Source organism: Phalaenopsis equestris, unplaced genomic scaffold (assembly GCF_001263595.1).
Source record: "Phalaenopsis equestris unplaced genomic scaffold, ASM126359v1 Scaffold000094, whole genome shotgun sequence".
NCBI lineage: Eukaryota > Viridiplantae > Streptophyta > Magnoliopsida > Asparagales > Orchidaceae > Phalaenopsis > Phalaenopsis equestris.
The window spans coordinates 313,683-327,721 of NW_018164536.1; the positions used below are offsets into that span (position 1 = coordinate 313,683).

General features: G+C 37.0%; 1 protein-coding gene across 1 annotated transcript in view; it reads left to right on the top strand.

Annotated features, from left to right (window-relative positions):
- LOC110020290 overlaps positions 1 to 12,328 on the top strand; it is a 35,208-nt gene extending 22,880 nt beyond the window's left edge. Inside the window, exons 8-10 of the mRNA XM_020718342.1 lie at positions 8,238 to 8,318; positions 9,273 to 9,578; positions 11,378 to 12,328. Coding sequence (XP_020574001.1) covers positions 8,238 to 8,318; positions 9,273 to 9,578; positions 11,378 to 12,243 — 1,253 coding nt within the window. The 3' untranslated portion in view covers positions 12,244 to 12,328. The remainder of the gene's footprint in view (positions 1 to 8,237; positions 8,319 to 9,272; positions 9,579 to 11,377) is intronic.
- The last annotated feature ends 1,711 nt before the right edge of the window (positions 12,329 to 14,039 follow it).

The following is a 14,039-nucleotide window of genomic DNA, read 5'->3' on the forward strand; positions in this document are numbered from 1 at the left end:
TCTCGCGTGGAGGAGGTGGAGCTTGCTCGGCTCAAGACCGAGAACGGGAAAGAGCCAGACACGCGAACGGGAGAGGGAAAGGAGGCAGAGAGAGCTAGAGATTTTAACGTTAAAAGAGGAAAGGGGGAAGGGGTAAAAAAAAGTTTAATTAATATATATATACATATATATATATAAATATATGTATATATATATATATATTAAATAAAATACGATTTACTCGCGCGCGGCGACGTAACAAAATGGGTGTCCCCCCTGGACAAAAACGCCGGTGCAGTCTGTTTCGTCATCCGGGGTCGCTCGGACGACGTCGTCGACAATCGAGTCGAAAACGCGCTAAAATTCAAATTTCACAAAATTTTATCAAAAGATTTATTTGAGCCTTCGACAAATAACAGTGCAAGCGATGTGAATTATGGCGATCGGACGCGTCAACTTTCCGAATTGTGAAGCTTGTGCGCGCGGGAGTGCGAATTGTGCAGAAGGCCACCCTAATGCTCGGAAAGGTCCTATAGGAATCCCTTTTGGGTTTCCTCATGTTGGTTTCATCCTTCTAATTGCTAGAAGCCGATACCGCACGCGCGAAACTCTAAAAGGGGACGGAAGTAGGTCGAGTTAAAGTGAGGCGGGTCTCATTTCTAAGGTTCTAAGGTAGTCGAAGGGAGATCCCTAAGGCTAGATCCTAAATCCTAAGAGAAAGACTAGACTTCACTAAAAATGAGGTCAAAAACGTCGTTTGCACATTCATATGATTTTATCACTTATTTGGGTACTTCATTGGGTCTTTTTATCGTCCCGTGCACGTTCTATGAGGCACACTGAAATATAGATCAGACGTCGGCGAGCTTGGAGCAAGCAAAGAGAACGAGTCCGCAACTATTACGGTGGTGAGATTTCCCAACTCCTAACTGACCCTAGGTTTTAATGGTGTCTAGGCGTGTGTGTTCGATCGCCCACTCTTGGTGTGTGCGTCGGCGTGGCCGGCGCGTCAATGTACCTATGTGATCGATCGTTGATTGTTTAGAGCGAGCCTTTAGGTTAAGATTTTTCCTACATGGCCAAACACCATCCGTAGAGCTGAGTGCCTCCCCTTTGTTGTGAGTCTTAGATCTTTATCCCGTCGGGTTAGAATCCCAATTTCCCACGGTTTTGGTGTTCCTAATCTTCCTTAGAGAGATTAGTTGAGTTCGATCTTAGAGGACGAGAAAAACTTTGTAGCTAGTCCGTCTTATAAGATCGTCGATGTTTGTGGAGCATAAAAAGCTTTGTAACTAGTCCACCTTATGAACGATGGAGAGTTTTTCCTACGAGAAATCGGAAGGGGAAAGCTGGAGGCGGCGATGTCGCAGATCCAAGTGCGTCAGCCCTATGTACCTATGCGAGGTCGTTAGGACGAGTTCGATGTGCCGTTGAGCGATTGAGTTTCATTGCATTTGCATGAACCATTTGTTGCATTTTGGTGTGTTCATCATGTTGTATGTCATACGCACGATCACTTGATCACTTTGATTCGACCGGCCGCACCGGCCCAGTCAACGACCACTTTGGTTTGACTGGTCACCCCGACCCGGTTCGACTGGTCACTTTGGCCTGACCGACCACCACGGCTCGGTCGATCGATCATTTTCATGTTTGTATGCTTTTGCATCATATTGTATGTTTGTATGCTTGTGCATGTTGGTTTTTTTGCATGTTGCATTATATCCTGTGTATGCTTGCCTGTTTGCACGAGCACTGTCACTTGTTTGAGTTGCACTTTTGTTCAGACCGCTACCGTCATAGTATGTCCATCTCCGAGTCACTGCCTCCTTGATATACCCATTTGTTTGGGCCGCTGCCGTCACAGCATGCCCATCTCCGAGTCACTGCCTCCTCGACATACTCATCTTTTGGGCTGCTGCCGCTACGACATGCCTGCTCTTTTTGAGTCACTGTCGTCACGACATACTCATCCTCACCACTTTGGTGCACTTATCATATGTCTGTTGCATATCCTGCATGTGTGCTCGGTGAGTGCCTCTCGGGCAAGGTGTAATTCCTCTTTATTGTTATTCTTTTACGCGATGCAAATTCACTTGTAGCCGGTGTCTGCTAGTTGCACGACACTCCGGGACCCCGGGCAGGTGTAATTCCTCTTTATAGAAAACCTGTTTTACCAATACATCCCGTTTGTGCGTGTCATATTGCATGTAACATCTTTGCATCTATTTGTATGGTGTGTGTTCGCTCTTTTGGGTGCCCGTTGTGATTTCCTTGTACTTCGGTCGAGTAGTCACAATGTGGGCTTTCTGCATGACTCTGTGTTTTCCCCATTCCTCGATGGCTTGTTCTACTCGTTAGGAGAGTGACCCCGTGTTGGTCGCGATGCCTTAACAAGCATTGTTTGCTATGTTGATCCCAGCGAGCAATGCGAGTTAAGTAATCGGGATTGACACGAGTATGACTGTGCTAAAGATCTAATGGATCTAACTTTTGTCATTGCTCTTCGTGACACCCTTTAGATCCTTCGGATTTTTAGGATGAGGTCGATATGACGACCCCGTCAAATTCATACTATACCTAGACTTAACCCGCACTTAGATACTAGGTTGACACACTTTTCGTTAGTTGGTGTGGCCGGCTAGGATTATTTGGGGTGCTAGGTAGTTTTTTTGATGTCTGGATATTGTTCTCTGCTGGATTGGTTGCTCTAGCTAGACATTTTTCTTTTGCATTGTGCTTATGTTGTGACTGCACGCTGCATGTGTGGTAGTATGTTAGGACTTTTTTCTGCAGGGAGCCATGCCTATTTATGCACACATGTGTGGTAGTATGTTAGGACTTTTTTTCTGCAGGGAGCCATGCCTATTTATGCACACACACATGTACAATTATGGGGGAACATGTAATGATTTCTGATTCTTTTGCTTGCAGGTGCTATTTAGCTCCCTCACTTTTAAGACATGGTTCATGATACATATTTGCATGTGAGCGTGAGCTTTCCTGCTAACATTTGTTTTCATGCAGGATTGAGTCTTTTTCTTTTCTCTATGTACCTTTAGAGTCTAGGAGAGTCCTGTAGCAGAAATAAGATACGGACACAAGTTCTGAGGCATTTGACGTGAGAACAACGTGGAGGGGACCAGGAGCAGATGCTCGTACTCCGTATCTTAATTATGTATTTTATATTGATGTATAGAATATGACCGGGTATGTATATGTGGAGTCGGACCGACTTTTTCTTTTTTGGGAAATGTTGTCGACCCAGCGGTATCGGCCTGTTTATTTTTTTTATTTGTTTTGTTTTGCTTTTTGCATCATGTTGCATGTCTGTACTTTTATGTGTTTTTCTTGTTTTTTTCTGTGGTTTATCTGAGATTTCACGATGAAATATAGGCTCTTTAGGACTTAAATTCCTAATGTTCTATAAAATCCTAAATAAAAGATTCAAGATAATTAAAATGTAGGATTAAAATATTCAGAATTTAAAAATTACGATATTACTTTTCTGCATATATTAATAGCGCCTACACAATATTTATGACCGTTTTAGATAACTGCATTCATATTTGCATATCCCGAGGAGTCCCCGTACTTATCCAACTCCCCGTACTTCTCCAACTTGACTAGCCCAACATACCTTCATATAGGTGGTTATGTAGTGCGCCTAGGGTGTTAGAAGACTCCCTGACTCAGACAGGGCATAAGTCCTTTTTTTTAAAGTATTTCCAGCTTTGTAGCTGAACCTCCACTTTCTCTTCTTTCCTGAGACATCTTCGCCACTTCGGCAGGGATAAGTCCCACCTCTTGGAGCTCCAGCTTTTAGTCATAGGATAGAGTTTCGTTACTTTGAACTTAGGGCTACTGAGGTTTCCGTGGACGACGCAATTCATGGATTGCTGACCGGCAATCTCAGGACGTGTTGAGTCGACTACCTTCACGATCAGGTAGACTTAGGGTCCTGGTAGCTGTGGATGACGAGTCCGTGGTACCCCTACCTCTACCTTATAGGATCACTCTATCTTTCTTTTGTTGAGCCTCTTTGAGCCCTATCGCTCCTTTAAATTCGTCGATGTCATTTTGATGGTCTGATGCCGATTGAATTCGTCGATGTCATTTTGATGGTCTGATGCCGATAAGCTGCCTCCCATTTGGGATACAGCGATTTCTCCTCTGCTCTTATGGCTCAGACGTGCTTTGATGTGTTGGGTTGTCCCCATCAATATGATTTACGTTATTTCGTAGCCTCCGTGTGCCGATGAGCCCGCTACCCATTCGGGATGTGAGAGACTCACTCTTTGCCCGATGACTTAGCGTGAGCTTTGAAGCATCGGGACTGTTCCCACACGGAATAACATTCCTTTGATTACCTATACCCCAGGTTTATGATAATATGAAGCGAAACTCCTTTTATCGAGAGTATTTTTGGGTATCCCCCAAGATGTAATTAACCAGTAGGAACAAGTTCTTCTGGGAGTGCTCTTGACCCCAGAACAGATACATACATCTGACTCTTTGGTTATGAGTAGTCTACGCAGATATTTCTTTCGCGGATATTGGTTTAAAATGCCTTCGTCTGACTCTTTGGTTATGGGTAGTCTACGCAGATATTTCTTTCGCGGATATTGGTTTAAAATGCCTTCGCTCGATCTTGTTTGGACGGGCATTCTTGACCTATTCTTGCATGTAGACTCTCTACGTTTTATTTTTTCTCTTGTTTGTTTCTTTATCGTATGTCCTTTCTTATTCGGTTCATCACCTCTTCGAATCATTGATATGATTCAGGAGGGTGATTTATTCGAATAAGGGAAGTATACGACGATTGACAAGTTGGCGACTCTTTTTAAAATAAAATAAAGAAAAATGAATGGAAACAATTTTAATTTAATATCTTAGTTTTAGGTATTAAAATTTTAATATTACCTAAATCTTAATATATGAATCTCAATCCCAGTGCGGTGTACTACCACGTGAGACGGTCTTCATAGTTTTTTTTTTTTTCAAAATCTCATTGAGGTGCGCTTTGAATTATTCAATTTTAAACATCTACCCTTTCCATGACTTTGGCGAATCTCTCAAATTGTTCTTTTGTGGATTTTTTTGAGTTCATATATGGTATTATATAGCATTCATCATGGTTGGTGTCGAATCCATGATAAAAGCTTAGTGGAGTTTCCAATTATGCTGCTTCTTTTAGTCCACCAAATGTTGTAGGATCTAGTTAAAGTTGGTTTCCAAGAATAGTAGTATTATTCGGGCTTCTTGACTAAGTGCAAATGTTTCTACATAATTAATTTTATGAGTCTAATTGTGGTCTTTTGTAACAAGTCTACATTCTAGTTTTTTGGTATGCCATTTGCATAACCATTGCATTTGACAATGCATATTAACTCGCATTCAGTTAGTTTTTTTAATTTTGGCAAAATTATCACCTCCCAAGTTTTTTTTTTTTTTTTTTTTTTGGCTCAGTTTTTTTTTTTTTTTTTTTGTGTGGCTCTCACTATTTCATCATGATTTTTTCCATTTTTTTCTCTAGGGGTGTCAAAAATTGACCTGAAATGCTAATTAGGCCCGAATTCGGCTCAAAAAGTATGAGTTCGTTAATTCTCTAATCTATTAGGGATCCTAGCTCATTTTTTTTTTTTGTTTGGGTTTGGGGCGACCATTAGCCCGAAATTGACTTGAAATTAACATTTGAACCTGAGATTGGCCCGATAGCAAGCCAAATTTGACTAGAAATTAACCAGAATCGCGTTATGTCTTAGTTTAAACGGGTTATATGGATTGGGTTCGTGTCAACGTATTGAAGGCTCTTTGGGTTCAGGTTGGCCTTTGTAATCTGTTTAATGTTTGGGTCGGGTTCGGATCAAGTAGTTTTAGGTTAGGTCAATTTCGGGTCAGCCTTGAACCTACTATACGAACCCGAATTGACGCCTCTACAGTTGTTTCTTGGAAATTCTTAAAATCTTGATATTATTTATCTCATCGAAGATGCTTTGTGGGATGCGGTAAGATTATTGAGTGAATGAAGTTGGCTTATGGGTGCATTTTCATGTTTCCTTTCTAAAAACAATAGAAAGACATACATCATGATAATTTTGACTCGAAGGGATAGAGACTATACCTTGGTTACATGGTGGTTGATCTCATGCAGATTAGGATTGTTGAGCATGTTTCAATTAATAGTTCAACTCTTTTTTCCTCCTTTTTTTTAACTCTTATATCCTCCTTGAGCATACTTGCAGTAGTGGTTTAGGGTTGAAGTTGGTGAGATTGAAGCTATGTAAAGAGGAGGGATAAACAAAGCTAAGAGTTTGGAGATCCAAATTTAGAAAATCAAAAAAATGTTTTCTTTCCAACGCTATACCTAAAACTTACTTTGGTCATAGAATTCTTTATTTCTAGCAAGTATCACACCTTGAGATCTCAAGATATGAAGATTTTTGGAGAACCTGGTAGGTAACAGTTATATTCCTTTTTAATTGAGGAATATTCAAAGAAGATGCATTCTACGGCCTTTGGTTCTAGTTTCATATTTTGATGATTTTAATGAAAATCACCTTGGGCAATTTTCTCAAAGGTTCCAATAGACGTTTTTATGAAAATGAACATGATTTTAATGGAGATATGAGTGTTTAATGTGGGGAAGAAATTCTTTGAGGTTTCAATAGACGTTTTTTTGGTAAAATTCTAATGGGAAGATAGTTTCTTAGAAGGTGGTTGTCAAGGCAACTTCTCCTAATAAAACCAATTTCTGGAACAATGATCATAGCTTTTACTGCTTTTTCTTAGGATTTCCTCAATATTTGTTGCTGGCACTGTTATAGCTGCTTTGTTTCAATTCCTCATTTTGCATGGTACGGGGAAACTGCTTTTAGTCTGGTTTACAAAAAAAAAAAAAAAAAATTTATATGAGAAATAAAACACTAATTCATGTTTTAAGTGAACTTAATGGTTGTGTTGTATGGGCAGGAAACACCGTAAATTACTTGGTGCTGATCTAGAGGTTAAAGTAAAATGCCTCTTTAAGAAAGTTTAAGCTTGGAAATTTTTTGCTCTATGAAATAAAGAAGAATAGCAGGTGAAGAGAGCTTTAGAAGTGGCTATAAAGCACAGATACAAAAGATATTCTTTCTGAAAAAATTCAATTCGGAATTATTATATTCTTTCTGAAGAGATTCAATTTGGAATTACTATTTTCATGGCCAAAATTAGAATAATCTCGGAAGTTTTCTTTACTCTTGTCTATTTCAACAAATACTTTGATACATCTTGACTTTTTAACAGCTTTGAGGAGAAATATAATGGTTTTGAGCTTTAGAAGGAGCTATAAAGCATAGATACAAAAGATATTCTTTCTGAAAAAATTCAATTCGGAATTATTATATTCTTCTGAAGAGATTCAATTTGGAATTACTATTTCCATGGCCAAAATTAGAATAAGCTCAGAAGTTTTCTCTACTCTTGTCTATTTCAACAAATAATTTGATACATCTTGACTTTTTAACAGCTTTGAGGAGAACTATAATGGTTTGAGTTTTGTATCTTGCATTTTTAAAGAATTAAGAAGTTTGCATGTTGATTATTATAAATATGACCAAAATTAAAACAAAAAACCTTCGTGTAACTTGGGTTTGAAAATTTTTTGGAAGCCAAAAAAGACTAGTTTTAAACTGTTTATAAGCATTATCACGTTGGAAATGGAACATTCTCCGATTTTTTACTCAATACAGACTTTGACACCATATAAATGACTTTTGGGCCAGAACTGGTATTTTTTACTGGGACAAACTGTTCAATTCTTATAACTTATCTTTAAATCACATTTGGTTGTTGAGATATGCTTTCTTAAAATTAAGTTATTTAAAATTTAGGTATTAGGTAATTATTCAATTGGTTAATGGCTTGTTCAATTCTTTTAAAGCTTGGAAATACAAATCCTGAAAAAAAATGTAAAAAAAAAACCCAGCAAGAAAAACAACCCCTTTCAAAAGTTTGAAACGGAAAGCAATGCCTTAATTCTTGGTTCTGTGTTGTGGTTACATTAGTCAACAAGTTCACACGCCATCCTAAACCAGAATAACTCTGCTGAATCAGCAATTTATTGCAAATAAAGTGAATGCAAAATTAAATCAATGAAAGTCCAAGTTGTTTCGTCTTCTATTTATGCTTCCATTTATGGTGAACAACATTTGAACGCATGGCCTTTGCCTTATTATTTCAACAACTGTCTTTCTTATATGTTTATTTTTTGGTAGGTTGCAAAAGAACTTCACATCTGGTGACATGCCATAAACTCTCACATACAAGCAGAAAGCTTCTGTCTTCAAAATCAGATGGTACTTAATTTTCTAAATTCGTGATGTTTAGTTTCAGTGGTATCCATGGCGATATTGTATGTCTAATGTGAGAAGGCAATTTGATCACCATGCTTGTATGACTTATAGAAGTTAGGGGCATTACTGACATTCTATAGTATTCTTATATATTTTTGTCTCTAACACCTAAACTTTCTTATTTACATACATGCCACTTAAATTTTAACATCGAAGTATGATAAATGTAAATAACAGACTTTAGGTGTTAGAGGTAAATATATAAGAATTGTGTGTTATGTATGTAAATTTTTCTAGAAGTTATTCTGCAGTACTTGTTTTGCACTTGATGCCTTGATAGGCTAAACTGTTTCAAGTGTTCAATTTTCAGTAATTCAGAGTCTTAAGATTTGGTAGAAACATTTAATTCCTGGCAAGAACTACCACACAACTGTTGTTATAGTATAGTGAGGGTAATAGATATTTCATTTGATATCCTTCCAAGAAATCTATTTTAGTGCACATGAACTTTTTTTTTTCTCTTTACTATTCCCATTAATTATTAAATTATTGCTCAAGGTGAAAAGTTCATATGAAAAAGAATTGTTCTTTTATAAGTTCCATGATAAAAATATATTCTGTGTTTTTTTACGAGAAAGACAACTGTGAAACCTGAAACATAGGAACCTGATTGGTTAATTTATTTATTTGATCATCATAACGCACATTCCAGACCTTAAGAAAACTCCTATCTTTGTGTCTCCTCAAATTCATAGATAAAAATTATTTGTTGAATGTCCAAAATTCTCATGTGTTCATGCAATTAATAAAAGATGTTTTTCTTAATTAAAAATTGGTCTTTTCCAAATCTAAAACCTCTTATTCCTTTGTTAGAAAATGATTGGAATATTAAACTAAATGTAGATGAGCTTCAATTGATTTGATGGATTTTGATTGCATTTTTGTTGGAATTTGCAGCTCCAACGGTACAAATTTCCAAGGTTACCAAAAGAGTTGCTCATCTCTACGCTTTGTATCCATCAGAAGTTGTGTCATTGTTGCTTGAAATGTTCCTCTCACAAGCATCCAATATATCGGCTGCCGTTGACATGGAATGCTCTGATGGTTCCGACCCCTGTAATTCAAATCCAGTTGGTTTCTCTTCAACTAATTTAAAAGTGGTAATAACTAAACTCTCCAATCGGAAACCTCGGTTTTTACTTAGCATGCTGAAGATGATCCTCGAGATGATTGAAGAAAAGGGTTCCAGAAACTTTGAAATTGGTAATATTTTTTAATTTATGCCATTTCTTTTATTAATTTAATCAAAATTAAATTTGTTATTCTTGCTAAACCATTTAATAGTCTTTCAAACTGTATTTAATTTCTCTTAATGTCTATACATATTACTCTCATAACAATATCGTACAACTTAGATTATTTAAGTGGTTGTTTGGTTGCAAGTATTAAGAATGTGAGGTTTTCATGTGTTTTATTATTATGTTTTTTTTGCGTTTGGAGTGGAAAGGTAATTGCAAAGCAAAATTTCAAGGAGTTTTAAAGTAGCTCGAAAGGCGTATTTTTCCTGAAGAAAAAACATCCAAATTGGACAATTTTGTTTACTTAGTTTCTGGAATTGCCCTCTCCCTGTTGCCCCTTCAGTCCCTTGCCTCCTTCTTTTGGTGCTGTATTTCATGTCTCCTTGCTGTGTCATTCATCGTGTTGCCTCACAGCCTCCCGCCTTCTCTCAATCTTCCATGAAATTGTCAATTGCTATTTTTATTTGCTCGCTGCTTTTCCCTTGTATAAAAAATGATGTTAATTTATGAGAATTAAATGAAAATATAACACTCAATAGGACGCAATGGAGAAAAATTATTCATGTGCTGACCCCACTTAGTGGAAAAAAGGCTTGCTATTGTTGTTGCTGCCTTTCCCTGCAGCCTCCTATTCCTCGTTGACCCCACTTAGTGGAAAAAAGGCTTGCTATTTATGTTGCTGCCTTTCCCTGCAGCCTCCTATTCCTCGTCGTCGCGCCTTCTCCCACAGATTCCTTTTGTCGCATATGTTTAGTGTGGAATATGGTTTCAATTTGAGGTATATAAATGACTTACTTTGCTTCACAGGGATAAATCTCTTGTATGTCTGAAGTGAACCATCTAAGTCGAATAAAAGAAATAAGAACAGATGGATAAGATTTTGTGATTAATGATGGTTTTAGTAATCTTTAGTTCAGATTTATAAGCATGTTATGCAAAAACTGTAATAGTATAAATAGAGATTTGTTCTATATAAGAGCTTTTATGGACTGAAGGTACTATTGAGATCTGATGGCAAGCATTATTTTAGCATGTCAGATATAATCTCACCCTTAGACTGCCTGCTTTTGATTTTTTTCTTTCTCACTTTTGACAATCTTGCTATTATATCAATAAGAAGAAGAAGAAGAAACTATTCTTGTATTTACTTTATAAGCAACTAAACAAATCTGAGCAATTAGATTACATTGCATTTGCATTATTTTATATTTTCAAAATGCATGAACCTATGGTTCTTGGAGCTTAACAAACCTTAAGCAAATAAAATAAATCCCTAAATGGTCCCCTGATTACTCATTCCGACATATTATTCTCAAAGTTTTGAAGTTGTCCAATTTATTCCTTTGGTTATCAAAAATTGAACTCAATTGATCCATTGTGTTGAAATCTTGAAGTAAAAATGCTTCTAATTTAGTCCCTTGGTTATACAGATTTAATCTCAATTTAGTCTCTGAATGTCCATTTATGATCAACATTTAAAAGCCAGGGGACTAAATTGGATTAATGCAAAACTCTGGGACTAAATTGGTCTCACTCAAATATTAAGGATACCATTTTGGGGTTTACTTGCTTAAGCAACTGGATATGTAACTTGTATTCTCTTCTCTGATATTTCTAATCATGTTTCACCTTTGAGATCTATCTTTAAATAAATGATGGGCTAGCTATGAATATCATTCTCTTTCTTTCTTGTTGCTTGCTTTCTGTAGAATAATTTAAAGCACATTTCAGGGCCTTTGCTTATTTACTTGTTTACATTTGCAGATTCAAACCTCTTTCTTTCCTCACAAAACCAGTTCGAGATAAACCAAGCTTCTGATCTTCGTTCACTGCTTCCCTTTCTTATAAGAAATCTTAAAGCATTGAAGGAGTCTAGGAAAATAGGGTTCATTGAAGAAAATCAAATTCTTTCTACACACAATATCACTACACCAAATATTCACCTCTCAAACCTTCTCCATAAATTCCTCGCTTTGTTGGATCCGAGTGACAAGCATCTATTGAAGTCAGTTCTACTTCTTTCTGAGATGAGCGGAAACAGATTTCTGACCGAGAAACTCAAGAAACTCTTTATGTCAGCATCTTTGGACCAAGACCTGGATTCCTTCGCCACTTTAGGCTGTAATGAGAGCTTCCTATTAAAAGAGGAAGATTCCATAAAGAAAGCAGAAGAAAGATTGAATTATCTTAAGTCACTCCTGAACGATAAACTTAGAGATACTAGACATAGAAGCAGTAACTCTGATGCAACAACTAGGTGGACGCTCACCAAATCATGGGTAGCATGCCCCCTTGGCATGTTGCCTTGCTCATTCAGCTCTACTGCAGTTCTTTCAAGTTTTGATGTCATGGAAGTTGAAAGAGAGCCGGATAAATCTGAAACAATTATCCATGATGTTAGGAAGGGCTGTGCTGCTGATGAAAACGAAATGGTTTGTGATGATAATGAATCTCTGGATGATGTTTATTTTGTAAAAAAATTGAAACTAACAACAGAAAATGAAGGTTGGCTTGCACCAGAGAATCCTTCCTCCCCCATGAAAGGCAGGCTGTTAATTGGTGGTGTATGGAAGAAGGTAAGCGATGAAGAGTTAGTTTCTTTGGAAACGGATATCAGGACTTTCATGTAAGTGGATGTTTATTGATATAGGGCCATATTTATTTGGGGCATTTACATTCGTACCACTTGATTCTTATATATTTACATATTTAACATTTAAAGTTTATTTTTTTTACATTTATAACACCAAATATTTCATTTCACATAATACCACTATTTTAACTTTTAAAAAGTGAACTACAGCTTTTCATGCTTAGGTAAGGTGGCATATATGTAAAAATTGAAGTTGGTGTTAAATATGTAATATGCAGAAATGAGCTGGTATGTAAGTAAATCCTCATATTTTTTTATATGGTGGAAGAGAGATTTTTTATTTTTATTAAATTTTTTGGGGGGCAAACACTTTTGTTATATCTTCATGTATACGAACGTGCATTTGCAGCAATATGGAGAGCTTCAAATATATTTATTTTATATTATGCTTGTTTTTTTAAAAGAAATATAGCCTGTATATGCAGATCCTTCGATCTTAATATCTGTTGCTAAAAGGTTAGTGATATCTGTCTTCTGGGATTTCATTGAAGCATTTTCCCACAACTCCATGTATAAATAGAAGACGAATCACATTTTATCATGTTCCTGAATACTTACTTATTAATTCTTTGGTCGTCGATTTCTGTAACTTTCTCATTGAAAGCATTTTGTTGTGGTATCATGCTTTTCAATCGAAAGTTTCTTAAGTTATAACTGTCATTAATTGGTATTGGAAATGGAATTTTCGCTCTCTAATGTAGATTTTGTATTTATTACTTGTAATAGTTTTTTTAGCTTTTATATATTTAAATCATATGCAGGTCAAATATTACTTTTGTTATGATTCTTCTGCAATCATATCTTCTCTCTCTCTCTCTCTCTTTCTAAATCTAGGGCTACGTCCTAGATGCTCCTGAACAACCTTGCCTATGAGTTGATGTCATTCTGCATGCCAAACACAACTCCAAAAGTTACAAATTTCACATCTCACAAAAATCAAAATAATTGCACAACTGCTCAAGCAGTCGGTCACTTAATTCACCAAATAGGCCGACACAGCTCCGATAGACATTGTCAATGAAATTATTAGGCACGACTGGCCAATATAAGATGCCTTCTCCCACTGCTGGTTGAAAGACTTCGGCTGATAGGTGTCGTGTTTGAGCAAACAAACTGGGCTGAGGAAGTTTTCGGTTGTCCTGGAGCTGAGTGGCATTGTTCTTGCAGCCGAGCTGCCTAGGTACTAGATCCTATGCCCAGGCTCACAACGGTGGCGCCCATGTTCTTAAAATGACGTTTTTTTGAGGTTTTGACAAAGATCTCGGCATTGAGATGCTTGAATCGGTGCAAGGCGTCCGACTTGATGCCAAGAAACCTACTAGTCTTGGTGCCCAAGGCACCAGTTTTGTAATTTTTCCGATTTTCATCCCACAGGTTGAAAGGAATCGAAGTTGAGGCCCTAGAAACTCAACTCGCATCTGGCTCAATTTTGTGTGATTTAGGTTGTTTGAAATTGCCAATTTTGGAGAGAGGAAATTGAGTTGTTGTAATAGGGACAAAAAGAAGTATTTTGAAGAGACTTTTTGAGCTGGAGTGAGGATCTTTCATTAGAGATTGCAGAAAATTAGAGGAGATGAGCAAGGATAATTGCGATAGAGCATAGCAAGAGCATGATACAAGCTCTTGATGCCCTCTCTTTAGATGTTATTGCTTCAAAACATCTTTTTTATCTTATTTATCTTTTTTTATTTTTTTATTGGGATATTTACATACATGGCACCCGATTCTTATGTATTCACATATCAAACACCTAGACTTTGATTTTTACATATA